This window comes from Pelodiscus sinensis, chromosome 2, assembly GCF_052426305.1.
Source record: "Pelodiscus sinensis isolate ZL-2025 chromosome 2, ASM5242630v1, whole genome shotgun sequence".
NCBI classification, from domain to species: domain Eukaryota; kingdom Metazoa; phylum Chordata; order Testudines; family Trionychidae; genus Pelodiscus; species Pelodiscus sinensis.
The window spans coordinates 111,294,815-111,320,354 of NC_143053.1; the positions used below are offsets into that span (position 1 = coordinate 111,294,815).

At 44.9% G+C, this 25,540-nt stretch overlaps 2 protein-coding genes across 20 annotated transcripts in view; one reads left to right on the forward strand and one right to left on the reverse strand.

Annotated features, from left to right (window-relative positions):
* Window positions 1-3,193, forward strand: part of TBC1D7 (TBC1 domain family member 7) — a 27,209-nt gene extending 24,016 nt beyond the window's left edge. For all 5 annotated transcript variants that reach the window (XM_075921237.2, XM_075921239.2, XM_075921240.2 and 2 more), the window contains 2 exons: window positions 1,821-1,950; window positions 2,960-3,193. In XM_075921237.2, coding sequence (XP_075777352.2) covers window positions 1,821-1,950; window positions 2,960-3,046 — 217 coding nt within the window. In that variant the 3' untranslated portion in view covers window positions 3,047-3,193. The remainder of the gene's footprint in view (window positions 1-1,820; window positions 1,951-2,959) is intronic.
* A 16,019-nt stretch (window positions 3,194-19,212) lies between these two features.
* PHACTR1 (phosphatase and actin regulator 1) overlaps window positions 19,213-25,540 on the reverse strand; it is a 457,014-nt gene continuing 450,686 nt past the window's right edge. For 10 of the 15 annotated variants that reach the window (XM_075921243.2, XM_014581424.4, XM_075921246.2 and 7 more), the window contains one exon: window positions 19,215-24,132. In XM_075921243.2, coding sequence (XP_075777358.1) covers window positions 24,117-24,132 — 16 coding nt within the window. In that variant the 3' untranslated portion in view covers window positions 19,215-24,116. Of the gene's footprint in view, window positions 24,133-25,540 lie in introns of all 15 variants that reach the window. The other 5 variants (XM_014581428.4, XM_014581425.4, XM_014581427.4 and 2 more) reach the window with 2 other exon arrangements.

Below are 25,540 nucleotides of genomic sequence, written 5' to 3' on the forward strand. Positions count from 1 at the left end.
AGGGCAAGAGAAGACATAGCTGGTTAGTACTAACAGTATCACCCAGTCTGCAGTACAGACTTGTGGTGGTACATAACTACTACACCCCTAAGCAATGTACTTATTCTGTTTTCAATCTCCTACTCCCCGTGTAACCCGCTTCTTTGGGAAGTGGATTAACTATGCTGATGCTGAACTCATTCCTGTTGATGGAGTGTTTTCACTTAAGTGTTACATTGGTGCTGAACTGATGCAGCATTTTAGGTGTAGATCTGCTCTTCTTTCCTTAATAAAATTTTTTGAGTGGTGTGAACTGAGGATTAGTTAACTAATAGCAGTTGTTTCGACATGAACATTTAAATGAAACTACTGAAATGCTTGTTAGGAATAGTTTGAGTGTCATTGGAAATGTTTCAGATTTTTAAAATCCTACACTATTACATTTCTGTAATGAGTTCAGTCACTATACTAATTCAATCTGGAAGCAGAGCCATAACAGAAAGTTGGATGTGTCACAGCAGCTTAGTTTTAATATATGTTGGAAAGATGCTTGCTTGATCTCTGTAAGATTGTAATTCTTTGTATGGTCACAACAAGTTATACTTTGTAGTGTCTGGGGTGCTATGAATTAGCTTGTGCCTTTTCCTTCTCGACATGTGGTGTAGGAAGTAGGCCTGAGGGTTTTATGGCTTTTTAGAAATCCATGTGGTATGTAGCTTTTAGGATGATTGAAGAATGGTGATTAATGAATCCATGATAATGAAGATTGAAGAATTCAGAGAGGAAGGATTTTTTTTATGGAGTCATATAGTAAAACTTCTTTGCAGCCCTTGGAAATGTGCTGTTAAGGTTCCAATCTAAAGTTATCATTAGTACATCTGTGGCTTTAGGCATCATAGTAGGAGGTATGGATGTGAAAGAGAGAGGGGGTTGGAAGGGTCAGTAGCTGTTATCTGTGTGTAATTATTATTTATAGAAACATAATTGATGATACCATGTTAATCAGTTATACTTCTCACACAGTAAACTGGGAATATTTGGTCACAGTAGGTATACTTGTTTAGTTAGCTCAGCACTTTATTCTGAACTTGAGTTTTTAACTATTTGACAAATGTCTTTATCGATATGCTAAGTTTACTTTTCTTGGCAGCAGGAAAAAAATCTTTGTGACAATTGTCTGTGTAATTGAATTTATTAGGATAGGATCTGCTTGTTAAATTTTAGCTTATATAACTGTCTAAAATACAAAACATCTGTATGTGTTTTATTTCTAATTAGAGTCTTTGTTGGCATGTTTACACAGCAGTGTTATTTTGGAATAACTGACGTTATTTTGAAATAACAAAGCATGTGTCTACACAGCAAGTCATTATTTCGAAATAATGGAGAGCTGGAGGATGTCTTATTTTGATTCCTATAACCCTCATTTCACAAGGAGTAAAGGAAAGTTGAAGGGAGATTGTTCTTCCTTCAGCTTCCTGCTGTGTAGACAATGCCAAAAGCCGAATTAAGCTAATTTGACTTCAGATATGCAATTGATGTAGCTGAATTTGCATAGCCTAATTCAACTTTTGCCCTGCTGTGTAGATGTGCCTTGTGTAAGCTTGGCAGCACTAGGCACTGCTTCTGTGCTACTCTACCCTTAATCCCACCTTAAAATTTGGTAGAAATCATTAACTTTGTAATATGTGATTTCCTTACTTTGAATATAAATGGTTCAGGTACTGCATGTATAATTTAGTACATTGTTGTGTTCGTGGAAGTGATCTAGAAAACTGATTTTTTTTGTGCAATTAATAGCACAGATTAGTACAATTTGTCAACTTTACTTACTATTTTAGGGTCTGGGACAAAGTTATTAGTGGATCCTGCAAGATTCTTGTTTTTGTTGCTCTGGAGATTTTATTAACCTTTAAGATGAAGATAATGGCCCTGAATAACACAGAGAAAATCACACAGTTCCTTGAAAATGTGAGTACTCATCCTAACTGTGCATTATTTTTGGTGCTGTAGCAAATATTTGCAGGTTGAAGCAAAAAAATCTTTAATCCTTTAATTTAAGCAGCATGAAAAAGCATTGCAAAATGTATTACATACTATTACCCACTATTCTGAGAACTGGGTAATACTTAGGGAGATAAGGTAGATTGAGGGATATTTTGATTGTAGGTTAAATGTACGAAAGCAACGTTCAATGTTTGTATGTATTTAAGTTTTCTATTATTTTAATAGCTGTTGCTATTACATTATATTGCTAACTTTTAGGGGGGAAAGAATCCATGAGGTGGCTGGTTCAGGGTTTTAGGAATGGGTGATATAGGCTTTTACCTTTAGAGACCAGATTGATAGCTACCTTCAGAAAAATCCGTAGGAAGGATCACTGTCATTTAAAGGTCCCCAGATTGTTATCTGCGGTATGATTGGGCCTCTTCCTCCCCCACATTGGATGCATGAGGCAATAGGTTCCCTGTGTGGACCATCAGTGCCTGAGCACTACCTTGAGTTGTCTTGCTAGAACTACTTGTATCCTGGCATTGGATCCTATTCATGTTCATGTGCTACTGAAGGACTTCTGTGAAAAATTTGTGGTTTCCAGCTATGTTAATTTTAAAACATTCCTTACAAAGAATTTCTTCCCTCCCTCCCTCCCTCTCTTTTCCTCCCCAAAAAGGGCTTTTAGTGTAGGTGACTGAAACCTCTCTTTATGTGGAAAAACTATAGAGATCATTTCTCTGAGAGCTAGATGTCAAGCTGGCCATACTTGAGCATTTCAGATCTATCCCAAGGCATTGAAGATCATGAGTTGTTCTGAAAGGCAGATACTGCATGTGTCCATTTTTGTAAATCTTTTGATTAGAGAAAGAAATTACAAGTTTGGAAGTGGAGACAATGGAGAAAAAGTAACAAGAATTTGATTTAGGCTGTCTGTTAATCTTTTGACTACCTTGTTAAAACAAATCTTTCTCTTGTTCTTTTGTAGATTCCTCAAGATAATACTGATGCAATAGTGAGCAAAGCTATTGATTTGTGGCACAAACATTGTGGGACCCCAGTACATTTGGTATGAGAACTTGCTGTAGTCATCAGCTATTGGAAGGACGTATTTTCTGATGGTCCTTCCCTGGATTAATATCTAAAATTGTTTCACATTTTCTCTGTAAATGTCAAGGTGATGAATATGTAAAAGCAATAGAAATAAAGACAGTTGGCTTGAGCAGTTATTTTTGTAAGATAATGGCAACATTCAAGTGGGCTAGTGTGATGGTTCTCAACCTTTTCAGACTACTGTACCCATCTCAGGAGTCTGATTTGTCTTGCAAAGCCTCAAGATTCACCTCATTTAAAAACTACTTGCTTACAAAAATGTCATAGCACACTATTACTGAAAAATTCCTTATTTTTTACCATATACTTAAAAATAAATCAGAATATAAATAGTACTTACATTTATAAACAAGGCACAGTCTGTGTGAAATTTTTGTTTGTACTGACTCTGCTAGTGTGTTTTATATAGACAATTGTAAATGTAGTCAAATATCTACGTGGGTTGATATACCCCAGTGAAATGCATATCCCTGGGTGAGAACCACTAGGCCAGGTCCACTAAACTGTAACGTTAATTCTAGTTGTTCAGCAGTGAAAGGTCTAATATACTTGCAAATACAGATTTGCCTGCTTCTTCATACCACACTACAGGCAGTCCCCGGGTTACGTACAAGATAGGGACTGTAGGTTTGTTCTTAAGTTGAATCTGTATGTAAGTTGGAACTGGCGTCCAGATTCAGCCGCTGCTAAAACTGATCAGTTTCAACAGCGGCTGAATCTGGATGCCAGTTCTGACTTACATACAGATTCAACTTAAGAACCCCAGGCGTCCCCAAGTCAGCTGCTGCTGAAACTGATCAGCGGCTGATTCCAGGAAGCCGGGGTCAGAGCAGCTGGGGTGCTGCCGGGTTGATCCAGTAGCGCCGAGGAGTGGCGCTGCGGGACCAACCCAGCAGTGCCCCAGCTGCTCTACCCCAGGCGTCCTGGGCAGAAAAGCCTGGTCTGCTGCGGGGGAGGGGGCACTAGCTGCGTCCCCCCACCCCCCAGCAGACCAGGTAGACGCGGAGCAAAGCCTTGGAGGACGCCTGCAGCGGGACAGCCCAGACGCGCCACGGCTGTCCCGCTGCGGGCATCCTCCGTGGCTTTGCTCCGTGTCTCCCTGGTCTGACCAGCGGACCAGGGAGACGGGGAGCAGCTTTTCTCGCCCCGGAGGACAAGGGCGGCGGGACCGCGGCTCATCTGGGCATCCCGTCGCTCCCGTCCTCCGGGGCGAGAAAAGCCTCATTCGTAACTGCGGATCCGACATAAGTCGGATCCGCGTAACTCGGGGACTCCCTGTAGTCAGTTATTTTTTTGTATATAAAAGACAAAGGATGCTGTCCTTTGTTGGTAAGTATACACTAATACAATGGTTAGGTCCTTTCAGTGTCTATTAAAAATCAGACACTGTAACAAGTTCTTTCCTTACTACTTGATTTATATATTGGTAAACAGTCTGAAAAAAGTGCCAGGGTGTTTTGAACACAGAAGGGGAAAGATCTTTAAAACGTTATTGGTTAAGAACAGTGGGAACTGATGATAGATAAGCAGCTTGCTTATAAACTGTGAATTGTCCCGGAATGCCAAATCTGTTAAGTTCTCTAACTGCCTTATAAAAAGGTTAAAAAGAACAAATACTGTAGTCTTGCAGCACCTTAGAGACTAACAAAACATGTAGATGGTATCATGAGCTTTCGTGGGCACAACCCACTTTTCAGATGAATGGAAACTTATATAAAACATTTGCTTTGTTTTAAGTGATTCTGCTACCACAGCCACCCCCTGGAGCCACAGTTCTAATTCAGGTTAGATATATCAGTAGCCATGATAGGAATGCTTTACCAAAATTGGTGGCTTTAATCTTCCAAGCCAACACCTCTCCCTAGAGGTTCAATACTTTAGCGTGAGGAGTGCCTGATTGCTCCTCAAGCCAGTAGAAGCTGAAGATTGCCTGGTCAAGCAGGATACAGGTTTGAGCAAGTGATGAACATATACCTCCTTTCAATTTTTTTAATCCATTGTCTCTGCTGGGAGAGTATTTAAATAATCCTGTTTAACAGATTGTTTTGGCTGCCAAGTTTTAATGAAAATCAGCATCTGGAGCCAGAATTGCTAAACCAGCAGCCTCTTTTGCAGCTACAGAGAATGTTTTCTTCATTTCACTTTATTGAGCTAGTTAATCCAAACCGGGGCCTGAAAAACACAAAAGTTTGTTTTCTCATTCCAGTCTATGAATACATTAGATGTGAAAATAGTTCTAAAATATTGAAGGACATGGTAACCAATGCCATTGGTTTTTTTGGAGAGGGTACTGGGTATTGAAAAATTAGGATCAATGTCAAATAGATTCAGTTAAGGAGAAAGAAAATTTGAAAGTTTGTTTTAGCTGTTTCAAGCAATAGGGTCTGCTTTTTTTGCTCCGCTCCATTCTGTTCTTTAAATGCAAAATATGTTTTGCTAAAACTACTTATCTTTAAAAAGATTCTAACTTGATTCCTGATCCTGCAGTAATGCAAGTGCAAAATTCAGGCCTTAGGCTTTCACTGAATGGCCAGGAGTGTATGGAATCCTCATAGATAGAATGCTTTCAACTCATAAGGAGCATGAGTTCTCCTGGTGCCTGTGCATGACTCTAGACTCTTGTCTTTCTGTTGCAATTTACCAGTGCCTGTTTATATCATAACAAATCTTGTGTTAAAATGGAGTCTAGCAGCACTTTCAAGTATTCCCTGGAATGGCTGTAAAATTGGATGCACCTATTTATAGCAGGTCCTCTGAAGTGTAGTCTTTCTAAAAGCAAAAAACCCTCAGCAGTGTAGTCCAATATTAAAAACAGCCTTGACTATATAGCTCAGGAATGGCATAGTGGTTTTTCAACTGTTGCTGGTTCAGAACCAGCCTAGCTTTTTACTGACAAAACGGTTAGCCTTTGATTATTACAATCTAGTTCCAATGGGAGTTTTTCTCACTACCTCATTTAAAAAAAAATCAGTCACCATCTCAAGAGGGCCCAAGGACATAGATGCAGTGACTAGTTTTGCTCCCAGAAGTTGCACCTTCAAAGAGCCGTGTCTAGGGTTGCCATGTGTCCTGTTTTGAACCAGATAGTCTGATATTTTAGCTTTCTGTCGGGGAAACAAATTGAGAAAATACCGGACATAGAAAATACCAGACTTTTATAATTAAATAAGTTTTATTATTATTAGGAGTATCAGTACGTAGTTGCGTACGGCCTGGCTGGTAGACACGCTCACACTGCGTGAGCGTGGCTACCAGCCAGGCAGTATGCAACTACACAGAGAGGTGGAGGTGGGGCTGGGATGGAATCCTTGGGGCTGGACTTGCCCATGTGCCTGGCTGGGACTGTGGGTGGGATGGACAGCACCCTGGGATCTACATGCGCCCAGGCCAGCCCCGCTCCCTGCTGGCTGTTTCTCCCTCCCCACTTCTGATCTCTCTTGGCCAGCCCCACTCCCCCCAACCTCCTCCCGGCCAGCCCTGCTTCCTGCTGGCCGGTTCCCACCCACCCTGATCTCCCCTGGCCAGCCCTGCTCCCTCCGATCCTCTTCCCGCCAGCTGGTTCCTTCCCCTGATCTGCCTTTCCAATCCCCTCCTGGCCAGCCCTCCCCCCAGATGAGATCAAGTGTGTCTGTTTTTTTTTTTTTTTAAATCATCTGGTAACCCTGTGTCTGTGCTAGGAAAACAGGTGGGTGACCATTTTAAACAATGTTTTGTCTCATGTTGGCAGGATAAAATTATGTTTGGACACGTGGCTAACGGTAGGGGAGGCCCAGAGTTACATACGTTTGCCTTTTCCACGTGCTCTGCAAGTGCCTACTTCAAACAGAGGTGAGCCTCTTCGTAGTTTAGAACTGAGTGGAGGCACATGAGAGCGTAGGAGTGACAGTGTTCTGGGGAAAATTGGTTTCCCCTGAATTTGTTAAAAAGTCCATCAGTAATGAAGCCAGTTAAACTCGTCCCCCTCTGCTGACTGCTTTTGGTTCATTCTTGAACTCACTACTTAACTAAAAGTAAACAAAATGCCTTATTTGGACATTCAAGTCCCAAAGGGTGTTTTGGCAAGCTAGACAAACAGTCTTGAACTTCTCATGTTAACAATAGCAATTTTATATAAACATTTTAATAAAACACAATGAATCTTCACATGCTTTCTGGGTTCCATTCCAGCACCACTATTTAAAATGTCAGCCAAAACAATTTTGCATTCTTAGCTACATCTAGTAAAAGAGAAGTATGTCTTTTCGCCAAGTGCTTTGTTCATGCGGTGAAAGCCTCATTAGCTACTCTTACTTCAGGCAGCAGTGGGGGCACATTCTGCAAGAGAACAAGTTGGTTCAGCTCCATGCATCTTCTCCTACCATCTGGTTATGCAAGAGAAGTTTATTTTACAACTGGACCCAGGCTGTCAAGTTTAGGGTTCATTTTTTAAATTTTAAGCTGGGGATTTTATTCAGACCATTAGTGAGGTTTAGTCACAAAGTTTGGCAATAGTTAAGAGTTGCCTCAGGAGACCTGTGGTGCTGGGGACCAGCAGCTCCATAAGTATACTTTGTTCAATGGCCATACACAGCCCTCTGACTGAAATCAATATGTGCATACCTGGAGGAAAAATTACCCCCAACGAATATTATTGTGACTTTGTCTACACTTCAAGTTTTGCTAGAAGAGCCAATGCAATTGAAGCACAGATCAGCATTTTCTCATGCTTCATTTGCATAATCTCTTCCAGTCCGTTTTTGTGTAAAACCAGACAGTGTGGACAGGTCTGTTTTGTGCAAAAACCCCTTTTTGTGCAATAGCCTTATGTTACTGTGACAAAAGAACGTTTTTAAGTGTACCAGATGACTGGAGGCTAACTAAATATGATGGTAATTTTTTAAAAACGCTCTAGCGGTGATCCTGGGAGTTACAGGGTATGCGTACACTTGATTCCTCCTTCAAGGCAGGAATGCAAATATGGCCATCCGAAATTGCAAATGAAACAGATTTAAATATCCCACACTTCATTTGCATAATTGCAGACTGACGCTTTTCTGCAATAGCCCTTAAACCTCATTTTTTGAGGCGTAAGGGTTATTTTGAGGGAAGGGTTTTTTGCTCGAAATAACCCCGTGGGGACTGAGTTTGATGTCCTGAAATAGCTCTATTGTGGAAAAGCAGCAGTCTGTGATTATGCAAATGAAGCACAGGATATTTAAATTCCCATTTCATTTGCCATTTTGGATGACCACATTTGCATTCCTCCCTAAGTCTCACTTCAGTACCAGGCAAATTGGTTGACCCTATAACAGCATTATCAGGGACACTGATTAACATAATTTGGTGGGGGAAGAGTCAACCAGAGTTTTGTAAAGGGAAATCGTGCCTCACCAATCTACTAGAATTCTTTGAAGGGGGTCAAGCATGTGAACAAGGGGGATGCAGTGTATACACTGTACTTAGATTTCCAGAAAGCCTTTGACAAAGTCCCTCACCAAACACTTGTAAGCAAAATAGGAGGGAGAAGGTCCTCTCATGGATAGGCCAAAAGGATAGGAATAAATGGTCAGTTTGGTGTTCCCTGGGGCTCTGTACTAGAACTAATTCTATTCAACAGTCATAAAATGAGCTTGCAAAAGGGGTAAACAGTGAGGGAGCAACATTTACAGAAGATATCATACTGCTCAAGCTAGTTAGGTCCATAGCAGACTGTGAAGAGCTTCAAAAGGATCCGTCAAAACTAAGTGACACGGCAACAAAATGGCAAATGAAATTCAGTGTTGATAAATGCAAAGTCATGCATATTAGACAACATAACCCCATATGTAAATATAAAATGATGGGGCTAAATTAGCTGTTACCACTCAAGAGCTCTTCAAGTCATTGTGAATAGGTCGCTGAAAACATCCACTCAATGTGCAGCAGCAGTCAAACAATGTTGCGAACCAGTAAGAAAGGGCTAGAGACTAAGAATAGCTTATGCTGCTATATAAATCCATGGTATGCCCATCTCTCTCTCGTGCTGCAGGCAGATGTGGTCAAGTCAGGTCAAAAAAAGATATATTGGCAAAAGTTCAGATAAGGGCAACCAAAATGATTAAGGATATGGAACGGCTGTCATATGAGGCGAGACTAATAAGACTGGGACGTAGCATGGAAAAGAGACAACTAAGGGGGGGCGGGGGGCGGCGGAAGATATGACAGAGGTCTATAAAATCATGACGGCTGTGTCTAGACTGGCAAGTTTTTCTGCAAAATCAGCTGCTTTTGCAGAAAAACTTGCCAGCTGTCTACACTGGCCGCTTGAATTTCCGCAAGAACACTGACTTCCTACTGTCTGAAATCAGTGCTTCTTGCGGAAATACTATGCTGCTCCCGTTCAGGAAAAAGCCCTCTTGTGCAAATCATTTGCGCAAGAGGGCCAGTGTAGACAGCACAGTACTGTTTTGCGCAAAAAAGCCCCGATGGCTAAAATGGCGCAAGGGGCTTTTTTGCGCAAAAGCGCGTCTAGATTGGCATGGACACTTTTCCACAAAAAAGTGCTTTTGCGGAAAAGCGTCCATGCCAATCTAGATGCGCTGTTCCGAAAATGCTTTTAACGGACAACTTTTCTGTTAAAAGCATTTGCGGAAAATCATGCCAGTCTAGACGTAGCCGACTAGTATGGAAAAAGTGAATAAAGGGTTATTTTCACCATCCCATAACACAACTAGGGGGCACCAAATGTAGTTGTTTGTTAGGTTTAAAACAAAAAGGCAATACTTTACACAACATACAACCTGTGGAACTCCCTGCCAGAGGCTGTTGTGAAGGCCAAGACTATAACAGGTTTCAAAAAAAAGACCTAGATAAATTTATGGAGGATAGATCCATCAATAGAGCCCCTGCATGCACACGAAATTTTGCATCTTCATCTGCAAAAAAAATGAGCTGTGGCTATCTGTATCCACACATGGAAATAAATCATAGCCATGGATTTGCAGGGTTCTGGCCGTTAATGGCTGATAGGCAGGATGCCTTAGTCTCTGTTAAATAGTGCTAGAGAGGCAGCCGTGTTAGTCTGTTCTAAAATTTGATTTGTCAATTTCACATGCGTTCATTTTTTTGATTGTATCATGTTGGTATATCTGGTTGTGCTCATTTTCTTCCACTATTTGATCTGAGGAAGTGGGTCTGGCCCACAAAAGCTCATCACCTAATAAACCATCTTGTTAGTCTTTAAAGTGTTACATCATCCTGTCTTTAGACACTGGGAATGGATGATGGGATGGCTCACTTGATGAAAATCTGTTCTGTTTACTCCCTGAGGCACCTGGCTTTGGCCACTTTTGGGCAAACAGGGTACTGGACTTGGTGGACCTTTGGTCTGACTCAGTATGGCTGCTTTTGTGTGTTTACTTCATAAAGTTTCACTACTGTTGCACCCCCCCCCCAATCTCTTCGCTATACTACCCCAATTCTGCATACCAGATGTCCCGCAATGGAAATCTAATGTCAAATATGTGAATTACGGTTACCTCACTGGCATTATGCCCAGAGTCATCCACTGGTGCTGACCAGGTACAGGTACGTGTCAGTGCCTTGTGTCACTAGCTGAGCTTAGCGTAGCACCTTACTGAGCCTGGGACGAAGCGTGGAAGAGAAGGGGGAGGGTTGAGGGGAGAAGGAAGTGTGGCAATGGGGCGCATGTGTTGCAAGCAGGGTTGTGAGAGGTTGATGGAGCTGGTCAGGGATGTGCTAGAGAGCTGGGGGAAATCCCTGCTAATGGCTGGGCAGATTGAGCATAGGGCTGTTTGGGGGGCTTCACATGGAAGTGGGGCTGTGTCAAAGAGCAGGGGAAGAGTACCGTTAGGGAGGCAAGAGACGGTCTCTGGCCCCTGCTCTCCCATTTTGGTTCCCCCTCCTGGAAACGCACAGCCCCACCTGCACACATCCCAGGGGGAATAAACCCCACAGGCATAGCCATGGGTCTCCAAGGCACCAGCACTCACAGAAAAAACAAACAGGAGCTGTCTTGCAGGAAGTCCTCAGGAGGGACGAGAACAGCAAATTGCTTCTGCCCATCCCTGCTCTGCTCCCTCTTGCAGAGCAAGGCCAGGGCCTTTGGCGGGGGGTGGGGGGGAGAAGGGGTTAAAGCATAGTGGAGTGGGGGCAGTGACTGGGGCTTTGGGCACAGAGCACTCCCAGGAAAAAATGCTACTGTTAATATTGTGTAAAATGCAGTCCTGGGCTGTGCTAGCCAATGTACCACTGTCCTACCTAGTTGAATTACATGGACAGATGAAAGCAATGAGGAATCCTTTGACATAAATGGTGCTAAAGACATACTACATACTACAAAAGTATTTGGGCAAAGCAGTAATAGTTTGCAGCAGGTCTAATTTTGGCCCTTAGCCCATAAAGGCAAAAAACAAAAACAAACCATTTCTGTTAGCTCCCTGTCACTGTACAAGCGACACTAAGGCTTTGTCTACACTTGTAAATTTAAAGCGTTGTTGTGGCAGAGTGGGCATGACTAACGCTCAGTAACTCTGAGCGCTGTGAATTAAGAGTACAAGTGACCGAAGAGTACACAAGTGCCTTGCTATATACAAATGAGACACATGGATGTAGGTACAAAGCGCTAAAGCCACAAAGGGACTCAGGTGTAACACCTAACCTTTGGACCCCTGGCTGCCCAATGGAATTAGGCTTCTGCTGTCCAGTATGGGGCCAGGTGCCTATGAATGTGATTCTCAGCAGCCAGTAAGATGAGCACAGAGTGGTGGAAGTTGGCCAGGACTGGAATGCAGAGGAAAGGAGCTGGGGTTCTATCCCCAGGTGTCCTGCTGCCTTGTATCTTGCTTCAAAGAGATTTTTAACTCCAGACTTCAAAAAGAAGCCTCAGAACTGTCATTCATGCTTAAATTTGATGCTTTACGAATGGGTCTTAAAGATGCTAATTATCTCACCCATTACAAAGATAGCTTCCCCAATTATCACCCCTAATGTCATTACCTCACAGACACTAATCTCTCCTCCCCCCCCCCCCCCCCCCCGGCTGTTCTTAAATCTGATTAATCAATTTTATATGTGTTCACTTTTTTTTTATTGTATGACTTTGGTATATCTGGTCATGCCAATTTTCTTCCACAATTTGATCTGAGGAAGTGAGTCTGACCCACGAAAGCTTATCACCTAATAAACGATCTTGTTAGTCTGCTGCATAGTCCTGTCTTTTGTTTGAGGTGCTTAGTCATAGTAGTGAGCAGTGGTTTGGTCAGTGGTGCCTAAATATTGGCCTTCCAGCACCGAAGGCCCTTGGTGAATCTCTCACTCTTCTCTTTGTCTTACTTCTCCTCTGAGAAACAAGTGTTATAGGAACTTCCAGGGGTAGCTGAGTTAGTCTGTACAGGTAAACTGAAAAAACAACAAATTCATGGGCACAAACCACTTCTTCGGATGACAGGAGTGTTGGATGTCTAGGACCAAAATAAACAGTAGAGAGGGGGAGTGGGGGGAGAATACCCATGATATGGTAATAAATTAATCCTGTAAAGTTTTAGGAGCTCATCAGCGCCTGTGTAAATGCACATTATGCTTTATGTCCTGCTTACAATGGTGTTATCTTTGTTGGTTACTCTTAAACCAACACTATTTACATTAAAAAAAAATCACAAATCTAAGCAGAACTGGTTCGTCTTCTTTCCCTTTCTTACTGCTGTCAAACAGGTAAGACAGAGATGGGCAGTCCCTCAGCCTTTAAGTCTGTGAAGCGATGGCTGTTAGAAAAAAAAACCTCATAGTAGCTTCTGCTCTACCCGAGGTGCTAATGCTGTTCCCAAACTGGCCAGGAGAGTGTATCTTTCAATGCAAAAGTAGAACAGTGGCTAGACTGAGACAGCAAGATTACCATCCATGCTTCAGATACGAACTGGGCTGCGCTTTAGATTAAGATGAATTTGCTGATTAAAGCTTGAGGGAAGTACTTAAAAATCCCCATTGGTACTCCCACTGTCTTGAAAGGTGGGGTGCCCCTTGGGATAGAGAGAGGCATACTCCCTTCATTGAGCAATGTCCCAAGGCACCTATAACACATACTCAACTCTGCTTGCAATGTAGTAAACAGAAGCTACCTTCACTTGCCTGAAACTCTCACGTGCTGACAGAAAGACCACCACCTCATTTTACAGCCCCTACCCCTTAACGCACACAGTGCCCTCCAATGCTGGATTTTCCACTTATCCTTCATTCACCTCCCAGACCAGACTTGTCTCTCACCTAACCACTAACTAGCCCCACGGCAGGAAGACCCCGTGCTTCGCTATTCACAGCCTACACAGGGCAGTTCTGCAGTCTCTCAAGAGGCACATGCGCCTTTTTCCTTCGATAGCACACCTAAGGTTGGGGGCAGGGTACACAGCCCCGCCAGGTCACCTTGTATCACAGGCAGCATGTGTGTAGGGGCATGCGGGGTTACATGCCCCAAACACACCGTGGGGCGGGAGGAGCAAGGGGCCAGCCTGCAGCCAGTGGGTGGACTAGTGCAGGGGTTTTCAAGCTCGGGGTTGCGGGTTGTAAGGGAAAGCCGCTAGCTGGCTGCAAGACGCTCTGTTTACCCGCCCTTTATCTGCGGGATCACCATTCCCGGCCAATGGGAGCTGCAGGAAGCGGTGTGGACCAGGACACCACTTCCTGCAGCTCCTATTGGCCTGCAACAGTGATCCAGACTGTAGCCAACAGGCGCTGTGATCGCCTGTACCTGTGGAGGTGAGATAAAGTGTTTTGTGCCCAGGTAGCATCTTGCCCTTATGAGCTGCAACCCAGAGTTTGAAAACCCCTGGAATAGCAATGGGGAGGGTCTGGTGCCCGCAGTAGGAGTGTACCCCTCACCCGCACTCACCAGCAGCAGTGGGGGAAGCGGAGCAAGGCGACCTCGGCTCACTACCCCCCTCCAGGTGCATTGCTTGTGGAGGGGCTGGACTACCCTACATATCTGTGGGAAGCAGAGCAACGCAGCCAGGGGAGCACAGCAAGCCCGGGCTGTTGCTGCTCTTGCCCCGCTGCTGCCAGTGAATGTGGGGGTGGAGTCAGACTTCTGCTGCCAGTGAATGGCCCCACTCGTCTCCTCCCTGTGGCTGCATCACTCAGGGAAAGGGAAGAAGTAGGGCAGGGAGGGGTGACGTGACTGGCTTTCCCCCCATTCCTCTTCATCAGTCACCTCTGCCTTGTATCACAGTCAGAGCTCTTCCAAATGGCTCCAACCAATTCCTTCATCATTCGATACAGCTGCACCTAACACAATGATACTGCAGGATGGTAATTGCTGGGGCTAAGGATCATAGAATCCTAGGGCTGGAAGAGACCTCAAGAGGTCATCGAGTCCAGTCCCCTGCCCAAAGGGGCTGTTAAGGACCAGTCAATTATCTGATAAGCATTTGCGTAGCAGATAGTCTGTTGACTAGTTGATTCCCCACCCTTGCTGCCTCTATGAGATAGAGGCAGCAAAGGGGGGAGGAAGGGGTACTTCAAAGTGGCAGTGCTGCACAGCTGATCCACAGCTCAGCTGCCTTGGTGTTTCAAAGGGGTAGTGCCACACAGCTGAGCCTGGGATACAAACGCATTTCAAAGGGGCAGCTGTGGAGCCCAGGGTCAGCTGACCCCGGGCTCCTAGCGACATGCAGCGCAGCATGGAGCCCGGGGCCAGTGGGGGACTCTGAGTCCCCCACTAACCCCGGGCTCCATGGCTTTGAAATGCATAAGTGTCCCCGCTGGGGACTCTCATACATTTCAAAGGAGGCACCCATGTGCATCCCGAGTCAGCGGGACTTCCCACTGGCCCTGGGCTGCAGGCAGAGTTCTGCATTCCTCCTTTGAAAGGTACTGTCAGAGGAGGAATGCGGAAGTGCCTATCGACTAGTTGATGGAAATTCCATCAACTACTTGACTAGTCAATTAACCGCAATTTAATATCCTGAGCTGAGGCAATTGCTGGCTCAAGGGATGCAGCGTTAAGGGATATGCCCACAGAGTCATAACTCTCTAATTGCTGGTTCTCAGTGTGGCTGAACTACTCCAGGAGAGAGAATAAAACCATAGGGTGAGAAGGGTCATCATCTAGTTGTAACCCCCTACCAAGATGCAGGACTTGTTCTGGCTCAACCACTCCAAACAGCTGGCTATTCACATGGGTGTCAGGCCCTTCAGGGAGCCTAGCCCATCCTGTCTGCCACCCACAGGAGCTCTGAGCACCCCCCTCCATCTAACCAGAGGTACCTCAGTAGCCTGGGTCAGGGGAGGCTTAGCTGCCCTGGACTATTCAGCTTCTTTTGTGAAAGCCTTCAGCGCAGGAGGTTCCATGACTTCCCTACATTGTCCCACTGTTCTTGCCAGAGGTGGATGAAGGATTTCCTGGGGTCCTGGGCCAGAGCAAGTGGGAGTCCGGGCGGCACTGCAATCTCTCCTGAGTGGCCACCCAAGGGCTCACCTTAGAGGGAACACCCCTTCCACCTGCAGTCCTGCCCCCATTCCACCCCTTCTGCCTGCAGCCCCATCCATGGCCCCTTTCTGCCTCCTCCCCAGGACCCCACCCCTATTCCACCTAGGGTCCCTCACTACCCCTTTTACTCCTTTCTATCCTCCCCCCCCAGTCACAAGACTGGAGAAGCTCTGTCCCCACACAAAGCCCTTGAGCTGCAGTGGGGTGCAAGAGCTCCTCCAGTCGCAGGGCCTCGGCGGGGGTCTGGGTGCTGGGGCTTCCCCTGCCACTCCCTGCACTTCTGCAGGGAGAGCAAAGCACATGCGCACAGTGAAGCCAGTTCCCTGGGCTCACTGACTCTCCCCCGCTTGAAGTGGTATCTGGGCCAGGGGCACCTACAGAAAAATAATACTGGGTGCTTAGCACCTACCAGCAGCCATGCGGATCAGCTATTCCCCCTCCCCCAGTACCTCCCACAATGCTGTTCAATGGCACACAGAAGCATGTGGGGGAGCAATGGGGCAGGAAGATGCAGAGGGAGGGGTGGAACGGGGCAGGAAGAGGGGGCAGGGGTAGGAGTTTTGGGGAAGGAGTGGCTTGTGGCCAAATCCTGGATTGGAGTGGGGGTGTTGACCTGAGGGAAGGGAGGGGGATTAGGGGCAAGAGGAGGCAGAGAGGGAACCTGGGGGCAGGAGCTGGGGCAGAGCAGGGGTTGAACTCCCTCAAGGAACTGAGGAAGTCAGCATCTGTGCCCTGCTGGGAGGAGAGGTCGGTTTAATGGGGCAGCCCCAGTGGTTGCTGCTTTTGTTCTGGGGTTGGTGCTGCAGGGACGCCACATACCAGGCCCATGCTCCTGGATTTCCTTCTTTTACCCATCCACCATCCCTCCCCACTGATCCCCACCCCACCCCACCCCATCCTTTCACTATTTCCTGGTCTTCCCGATACTACTCCTTTGCCCTGCCTTCTCCCTTCCCCAGGTATTCACTGTTGTACAGGAAATAGGTGGCATCCAATCCTCTTCCCTTTGCTTGACCTGACAGGTGAGGCAGGTGCAGTGTGCGAAGGGCAGTCAACCCTCCCCCCTAAACCACGCGGCACAAGCCTTACAGGGCACCCTGGCACTTGCAAAAAAGGGGGGGGGAAGCAGCACATGACACACTTTTTGCGGAAAAGCGTCCGTGGCCAATCTAAACGCACTTTTCCGCAAAAAAGCCCCGATCGCCATTTTCGCAATCGGGGCTTTTTGCGGAAAACAAATCTGAGCTGTCTACACTGGCCCTTTTGCGCAAAAGTTTTGTGCAAAAGGGACTTTTGCCCGAAATGAAGCAGAATAGTATTTCCACAAATAGTATTTCTTACAGTAGGAAGTCAGTGCTTTTGCGGAAATTCAAGCGGCCAGTGTAGACAGCTGGCAAGTTTTTCCGGAAAAGCGGCTGATTTTCCGGGAAAACTGGCCAATCCAGACACAGCCACAGGGTCTTATTACTGCTCAGCCAGAGTAAATTCATGTTCCCTTTTATTTTCCTTCTCATAAAGAAAGATTGCTTTAAACCTGGGCATTGGAAAACCCTGGCTGAATTGCCCTGTGTGGTCTGCTTCAGAACTCAGCAACAGAGAGGAGACAGCAGAACTGAGAGTGGGTGACTTAGGCCAGGGGAACAGCAAAACACAGAGAAGGGTCGCTTTTACCTGAGCAATCCAAGGCCACCTGGCTTTTTAGAGAGCAAACCCTGGTGCATCTGAGAGTTACTCAGACACCAATGTGGGACTAAAACCCACAAAGGCAGAGTCACCAGGACAGGTCATTGCTTAGCAAAGCTGACAGCCACACACATGGCGAAGAGAGGAGACAGAACATTGCAAGTCTTCAGACAGATTCTATAAATGCTAGGAGCAGCGCCAGGGGAGGGACAGCTGAACACATGCTGCTAGGGTTGTGAGTATGCATGCTTTGCCAACCAGATGGGTGGGCCAGAGAGAAATGCTTGGTGGGCTGGATCCAGCCCCCAGGTTGGATTTTGCCCACCTCCGCTTTAAAGGAAGACAAGCCCAGCTTACACCCAAACTCTCCCCACTTCAGTACCTTCATTGCCATTGTTCCGTCAATCTCTCCAATACTCAGCTCTCATGCTCCAGTCAGCCTTCCTCTGCTCCTTGTCCTGCTCCTCACTCCAAGCTATCTCTGAGCCAGCCTCAGAAAAAAGCATCAGCAGCAACCACTCCCTTCCACAGGAGACCTCTCCAGCCAGCCCCCTGCCACTCCCAACAGCCCCTGAGGAGATAGTGGCTGATTAGAGCTAGCTGAACTACCCAGAGCTGCCTTGTTGAATTTGTCATAGGGAGTTAAGCAAATGCCTGTCAAGTGTCCTGCTACCCAGAGGAATTCATAGCCTTGATTTGGATTCCTAAACATGAGTCTCAAAAGCCAGGCAAGCCAGTAGGCTGGGAGCTAAGGTCACTCTCCCAGTGCGGCAGCAGGGGGATTTGAAAACAGGTGGCCCACATCCCAGGTGAGCACCCGGCTATTGGATAGGGTAGTACACATGCCAGCCAGTCTGCCCCCAAAATTCTGGACCCTGCTGGCTGTGTCTCGTGCTGGTGAGGATGTCTATTGAATCAAGCCCTGCAGGCAAGACAGGCCAACACCTTGTTGGAGAATTCCACCAGGCCGTAGGCCTGCTGCAGTGCTCAGAAGCTTGGTATGGTCAGGACTTGGGCAGTTTTGTGTATGCCCACTGGTGCAAACTGAGCCAACTCAGGGACATGTTGTGCCTAGAGGGCAAGGCAGCAACTGAATCAGCTTTAAGAATCTCAGTGGCATAAAACAATGGGTCAGTGTCTAAATACCTTTGTGAATTTTATCCTTGATAGTTTTAAGCCAGCTCTCTGGGGACACTAGTTCCCACCACAAATTACCCTGCACTGAATGGATATGGTGATCGAGCTACCTTCACACCTGTGTAGAGATCATCAGTAATGAAGAGTGGGGAAACTTGTACTTCAGCACCTCAAGTTGTTCTCCCTTCACAGACTGGAAATTCCTTGCTGCGGTGCTGGCAAGCTGGCACCCTTTATAAAGGATACGGACACTTGGAGAAAAGGAAAGAGGAGCAGAAGCTCTCTGTTTGCAAGAGCCTGAAGGAGCACTTCTTTTTTCCTGGCTGTTGCTAAACTGTAATGAGCGTTTGGGGATGCTGTGGATGCTCTTGATTGCGCTTTGTCTGATTAAAAAAAAAATCTGTTCTAATACTATCCACCAAACTTCTGTGCTTGTAAGATTGCCAGAAGGGGCAGACCACTACAGATGTTACTCCTGCAATGGGCATTCAAAGAAAAGCAAAACACATGAAATTCACATGCTGCATGGGATTTTTCTGTAGCGAAGACCAACGAATACTAGATGGAGGGCTGTGACAATTGCAGCTGCAGAGTGAACAGCCAGTCGTCTTCAGTTATCTTTGCTGGGCCTTCCCATAGATCCTCAGTTGATGTAAACTGGTGTAGCTCACTGCGGTCAGTAGCACCATGCCAAGTTACACCATCTGATTACATTCCTTTTTCCCTGACAGGCCAAAAACTGTTGGGTATTACGTGCTTACAACTCCCTAGCAGGGCTGATAGCTAAAGTACATTTTTGGGGCAATATCTGGCAAAGAATAGAACAGAAGGTGAATAAAATACACAGGACCAGGAAAGGTTTTTTTAAAATGATTTTTTTTAAAGAAACTGCATACATTAGCGACAAACAATAATTTAAATACCATGCAGTTTCAGTATGTACAAAATCTAGGACATAGAGATCCAGTTTTATTTTTCTTTTAGTTATTTACATTGTTTTCATACAGCCATAATCTGTTAAATTACAATACTGGAAGAGCACATGATTGACAGTCACCACATTCACTCCTATACAAAGACACACTATGTACATACACTTGGATATCAGCTGGAAGATGCACCTGATTCTGGAGTATGCAAGATACATGGAAAAGCAGTTAGTGTGCCCTTCACTGGGTGAGCAGTGGGAAAGATCATTTGCAACCATTTCTGTTGGCCAAGTTTTCACCCACAGATATTTGTACAAAAGTGGGTTTATTTGTAAGAACATTGGGGAACAGTTGATCTGAGTGTCGTAACCTTATTTGCACGTGAACATGGATATCTGTGTGTGAATGCAAATATTTGCTGGTCATTTTGGAAGTGCTTTCCTCCTGTTTATAAAGTTTCAGCAGTCCAGTTGGCATGCAGAAGCAGTAACATGTTATTCAGGTGACCAATCACACCTGATGAAGAGAGAATAATCAATGATAAAGTGAAGTGCTGGCGTGTAACCCTGAGGTTGAAGCCTCTCAAAGGTTCACTGAACAACTACAAATAAATAGAGAAATAAAGAGAAGCCTATTACTACTATTCACTGCTTTTCCTGGTAGCGCGTCTGAAGCACCAGACGCACAAAGGCCCTGCCCCCAAAAGATTTATACCCTGAAACATACTCACATCTGAAATGGATAATGCTTTGTGCATTGTTTACTATGAGTAGTACACTCAGCTCCATTACACACTTTTTCTGGCACGGGGGATAGGGGAAATAGAGGTGTCAGCAATTTGTGTTACTTTCTCAAACTAAGCAACCCATTTGATAGAAGTTTGATGATTATTTTTACCACCATTCTTCGCTTTTTTTCTCTTTCAGTTTCCCTCTCATGTTTCCATAAGTACTTGAGCAGATGTGGCATTATACCTTGCAAACATTAACACCAGTGATTCGTTATTACCAGTATATTTTCTTTTCTCAGCATTGGCATTTTCCCTCTATCTAGCTCCCGCAATCAGTGATGGGTGCATGCAAATTTTGCTCTGACCAACCTATTTTTTGTTTCTTTAAACCAGCTGAAGTGATATGCGTGCTGCTATTATACATTTCTAATACAAATTAAACTTGTGGCTGGTGACTGAATGCTCAGTAGAAAACATTTCTGCTTTATTACGGGCTCTACCTGATCAAAGTTTTTTTAAAAGCGTATTCCTTGTTTCAGATGGAATACCAAGTCCAGTGCCATGTGGACACGGCTGTAGCAGACTTATCTGAGGGGAAAAGCATTCACACTTTTGCAGAAAATACACATTTATTTAAAAAAATAGTCTGTTCTCATTTTGCTCTTAAACTTCTACGCAAATCAAAAGGAGTTATGTAAGCAAAGTGGGGCACCATGCTGTGTTTAGTCACCAAGTTACCTTTTGGGAAGATGTCACGCCAGTGACCATCTCCTACTAAACACCCAAACATCCTTAGGCAAACATGGAGAAGTAATGCCAGCTATGCAGCATGGGCTGTTTGCTGCTGCTAAGATGGGCATTTCACCTGGAGTCCTCACCAATGTGAGGTAGCTGCAGATCACGAGGAATAGGGCAGTTCCACTGAACACTGTTTCAGATTAGAGTGGACTAGCAGCAGTTTCTGTTAGAATATCAGGCAAATGGAATAGTACCTCAAGCGCCTTCCACATCTTGTCTCAGTGCAGACAGGGCAGAACAAATCTTGGGGGAGGAGGGACTTTCTGGGAGTTCTGTAGAAGCTGGATTTGGCCTTTATCTCCAGCCGCATGGTTGTTGGTAATACTGAGACCACTACCCAATGCCAGGACTCTCCTGTAAGCTAGAAAACCACTGAACAGGGTCAGTTCACTCAGGCTGCCAGACCTGCAGGGCCACTGGCGGGTTGCAGCAGGGCCCCGACACACCAGGGACAGGCTGTAGTGCTAGAGTGTCATCTACCATGTGGGCTCCTTCATTAGCAGCTGGGCTTTAACTGGGATGGCAAAAGCTGGATGCCGATCCCTTTATCTCAGCCTCTCATTCTTCCTGTTTAACAAGGAACCCAAACGCACCTTTTCCTTAATGCTCCCACCAGCTCCCACATTCTGAACACTGTGATTTCAGTCACTCCTGCTGCCTCAGCCCCATCCCCCGCACAGCTCAACCTCACCACAGCCAGGGCAAGTGGGTAGCTGTGGGAGGCCACGTTCTGAATCCTGGGGCTTGCAGCTGTTTGAAGCAGCCACGTCCCCGGGCCATTTCATAATGCGACATGCACGTTCATATGCCAAGACCTTTGTTTTCTCTGTGCCGGCCACGTGTCTGTGAATCTGGTATTTGGCACACTTGTGATTTCAGGGGAAAAACAACCACCCTGAAGCAATACGTGCGTGGTGAATACCTGCTCTGCTGTTCCTGCCCCATGCTGATAATGCTGAATGTTGGGTTCTCACTGCTGGTGAACTCTTGTCGGAGGAACTGCATTGTCCTTCCCCACTAAATTTAATCTGCAATGTCCTGTAATCAAGTCAGTCAGACCAGACACTGGCAGACCATACTTATACAAAAAGAAGGGTGGCCTCTAAGATAAATCTTCTTCTCCAGAGTATATTGGGATTATTTTTTTTGACAAGTCCAGGCAAGTATGTCCTGTGTATGTGATGGGCTTACAGGAAACACTTTTATTTTCAGGCTATTGCAACACCACTAAGTGCTAGATAATAACTGCAGAGACCTAGTCCCTCAAATAGAAATGAAGCCAGAGGGCAACGGTCCGTATTTTGGCTCCTGTGGAAATGGCTGAGGAGCTCTTTGCTTTCTTATTAATGCCCTCCGTCCTCTAACAGACATTCAGTCTTCCCCAAATGCCCACTCACGAGTCACCCTGGTAACCTCATCCTGGCAGGCACTGACCAGCCTCAGTTTTTAATGAAGCCAATAGGTATCCTGCTTATGTCATTGACATGCGCTTTATACAGATGCACTTCACTGAGTTACACAGTGTTGCTGTTGATTTACGCCAGTGCAAGTGGACTAAGAAAAAGGTCCAAGAGGAGCGGAGTGTGCTCTGCATATCACTGGGCACATACTATACACCTGTTCAAACAATCTCCCAATGATTCCAGTTACTAGTTTGAAATCCATGGTGGGCATGGGCACTGTTTGACTCAGGTACTCCAGGGAAGTAAAAATGGGAGGGAGGAAATGTGAGTGGTTGCGTACGTACAAACTCTTGCAAAGGATACTGCTGTGCCAGAAAACACAGGCCTCCCTGCACAGACTTTCAAAAGCCAAACAACAGGCATAATAAAAAAAACCACGTGTGATACTATTCCACAGGCATGGTCTAAGACACTGCAACGTACAGAAATGTCCCTTCAGCATCTTGGACCATTTTTGTAGAAGGCAGTAGTATATTTTCTCAATAAGGGATGGAATCACAGGCATTTGTTCACAGCTTGTCAGGTTTATCCAGCATCCGGGCTGCGATGGGTTGAACCCTCTGGCTCTGACCCAGCAAAGCCCTTCAGCATCTGCTTGATGTTAATTAAGCATCCGATTTATTTTGTTGCTTTCAAAGTGTCTACTCCCCTGTTTAATTCAAGTTAAACACAGGCAGAAGTGCTTTGCGGGGTCATGGCGAGAGTGATCACCCCTTGCCATACTGAGCTGTAAGTGGCCATTTTACCAGTTAAAAGCACGCCTCTATAAAGCACCTCTGGGCTTTTGCCAATTGCCTTGGTTCTAAACATTGGAGACAATTCTGAGCCAGCCATCACAGCGCACTAGTATATTTTTGTTACACCAGGCCCCACTCGAAGAAAAGATTATTCTCAATAGGACTGAAGCACAGGCCCTTACACGCCCACTCATGCATACAGAATAATACATATCTCATGGCTACCTCATTGGAATCCAGACCTTGGACCTGAGTCGCTGGTGCCTTATACCTGTGTGAACTGGATGGCAAACACAGCTATTCTGATTTGATTGTGCTCTACACACCCTTGATGAGCACCAGGCACAGGTAGGAATGACTACACAAAGTGCCTTTTGTTTGTCCCAATATTGTTGTGACAATGTTTGTGGAGTCCTACTTTGGTGTGGAAAATGAAGTTGATTGAGCAAAACCAGCCTTCAGGAAGGAATGCTGTCCTTGTGAACCAGAATGATGATGATCAACCAGTTACAAATTCCTCCATGGAAAGTAAATTTCTTTGTATTCCAAAAGTGGGCAGGTCCTTAGAGCAGTCCTCCTCTCTCCTCCCCCTTCCGAGGTGCTCACAGATGGAAAGACGTGTTTGGACTAAGCGTGCTTTAACACGCCTGCAGGCCTCTTGGGACACTTCACCCAGCACAGTCATTCCCAGACCACTGCCAAGTGCCTCAGCTTTCTCTGGAGTCAGGTGACAGATGCCTCCAAGGATGCTGGCTGAGTAAAGACAGAACGGATGCATTTCCAGCTGGGCTTGGACAAATATGGTGAATCCACATGCCAGGAAGTCATAAGCATAGATGCCAGCTCTTGGTATGGTTCCCACCAGGGGTATTATTGAAGCTTGTGCCAGAAGATCTGATGATGTAGCAGTACCCATCACACGTAAGTACAATTTCTATCTTGCTTCCCCCCTTATTTTCATTTGTTTATTTAATTAATTTATTTTAAAAAGGCAGTTCAGAAGATTTACATTGTACGTAACAGGAAGTGAATAATGCCAGCACTTACGGTTCTTTTTAGGTTTTAAAGACGGCATAATAGTCAAGTAGGACTGAACTGCTACGGTCTATGAAACCTAAAAGAAAGAGGATAAATGAAAAATTCAGCACTTTGCAACAAACTTGTTCTCACAAACGTATTATATGCCATCAACAGGTGGCATTATTTAATGGTTTAGGGCAAGAGCATTGGACACCAGGATTAGTGGGCTCTGTTTTCAGCTCAGCTACCGACTCACTGTATGACCTTGGAAAAGTGATTTAATCTTCCCAGTTCCTCAATTTATCCATCTGAAAAAAATGGGTGTAGCAACATTAATACTTACCAAACTCACCAAATTGTTATGATTCTTTAAGGGGTCTGATTCAGTGTTTCCCAACCAGTGGGACGAGTACCCTTGGGGGTTCTCAAGAGAAGTCTGGGGGTATGTGAAAACTGAAATTTGGAAAAAACTGAATGTTTGTTTTAAGTTTTACAGCGTTTTGTTATTTTTGTACTTTTTACACCCAACAATTTCATCGCCCGCCTGGCTACGATTAAGTTGTTTAAACAAACGAGTTGCAATGGTAGAAAAAAATTGTGTGTGTCTGAAAAGTGTAGCTACTGGGGGTACTTATAATTTTTTTTTTAAAAGGGGTACTTCATAAAAAAAAAGTTGAGAAACACCCTCTGATCCAAGGTCTACTGAAGTCAATGAGAGTTTCTGGATCAGATCTTTAGAACCTCTCTACACACCAATTATTCTAGAAAAAGAGTGCTGACATGGTTATTTTCAAAAAGCTATTCAGCTTTAAATTCACAGCTTATCTTACTCCAGAATAACTTTCATGTGCAGGCAAGCCCTCAGATCTTCAAATAATAGACTTTACATATATGCAAAGTAGTATTATTCATTAATGTTTAAGTTTAAAGACGCATTTGAAGTTAAATTTGCAGCTTCTCTGCAGGGACTGTTTTGCAATGTGTTCAGTGGCTTTTGTTTCCAATCATACATGTTTGTTTGTAAAGTGTTGGTCTTTGATTCTATCATCAATTCCCTCTAGAAAAGCAACATTCAGATTCTTTACATGTATATATGTCATTATCTTAATGACAATATAGATCATTACTCTGCTAAATGATTTTATAATGGTGACGTCTCTGAGTTTAAAAGAATTATTCTCTTTTATTTGTGTTTCATTTATGTAGATTTTTTTGGTTAGACAAACAGATCCAACCAATCCTGTTGAACTTTAGACAAACCTTTCTCCAAGTTCAATTATGATGGGCTTAGCTTTCAGTAAATCCAAACCTAGATTTGAATAAATCAGAACTAGTTTCAGGATTCAAACGGAAATCAGACAAAATGTGAGTGATTTCAGATGAAAGGTCTCCTCAAGATTTGGAAATAAAACAAAATTCTGGGTGCAATCCCACATGAGCCAAACTGAAAGAAGGTTTACACAGACACTAGAATTGCTAAGATTCACAGATAAGTTTGCACG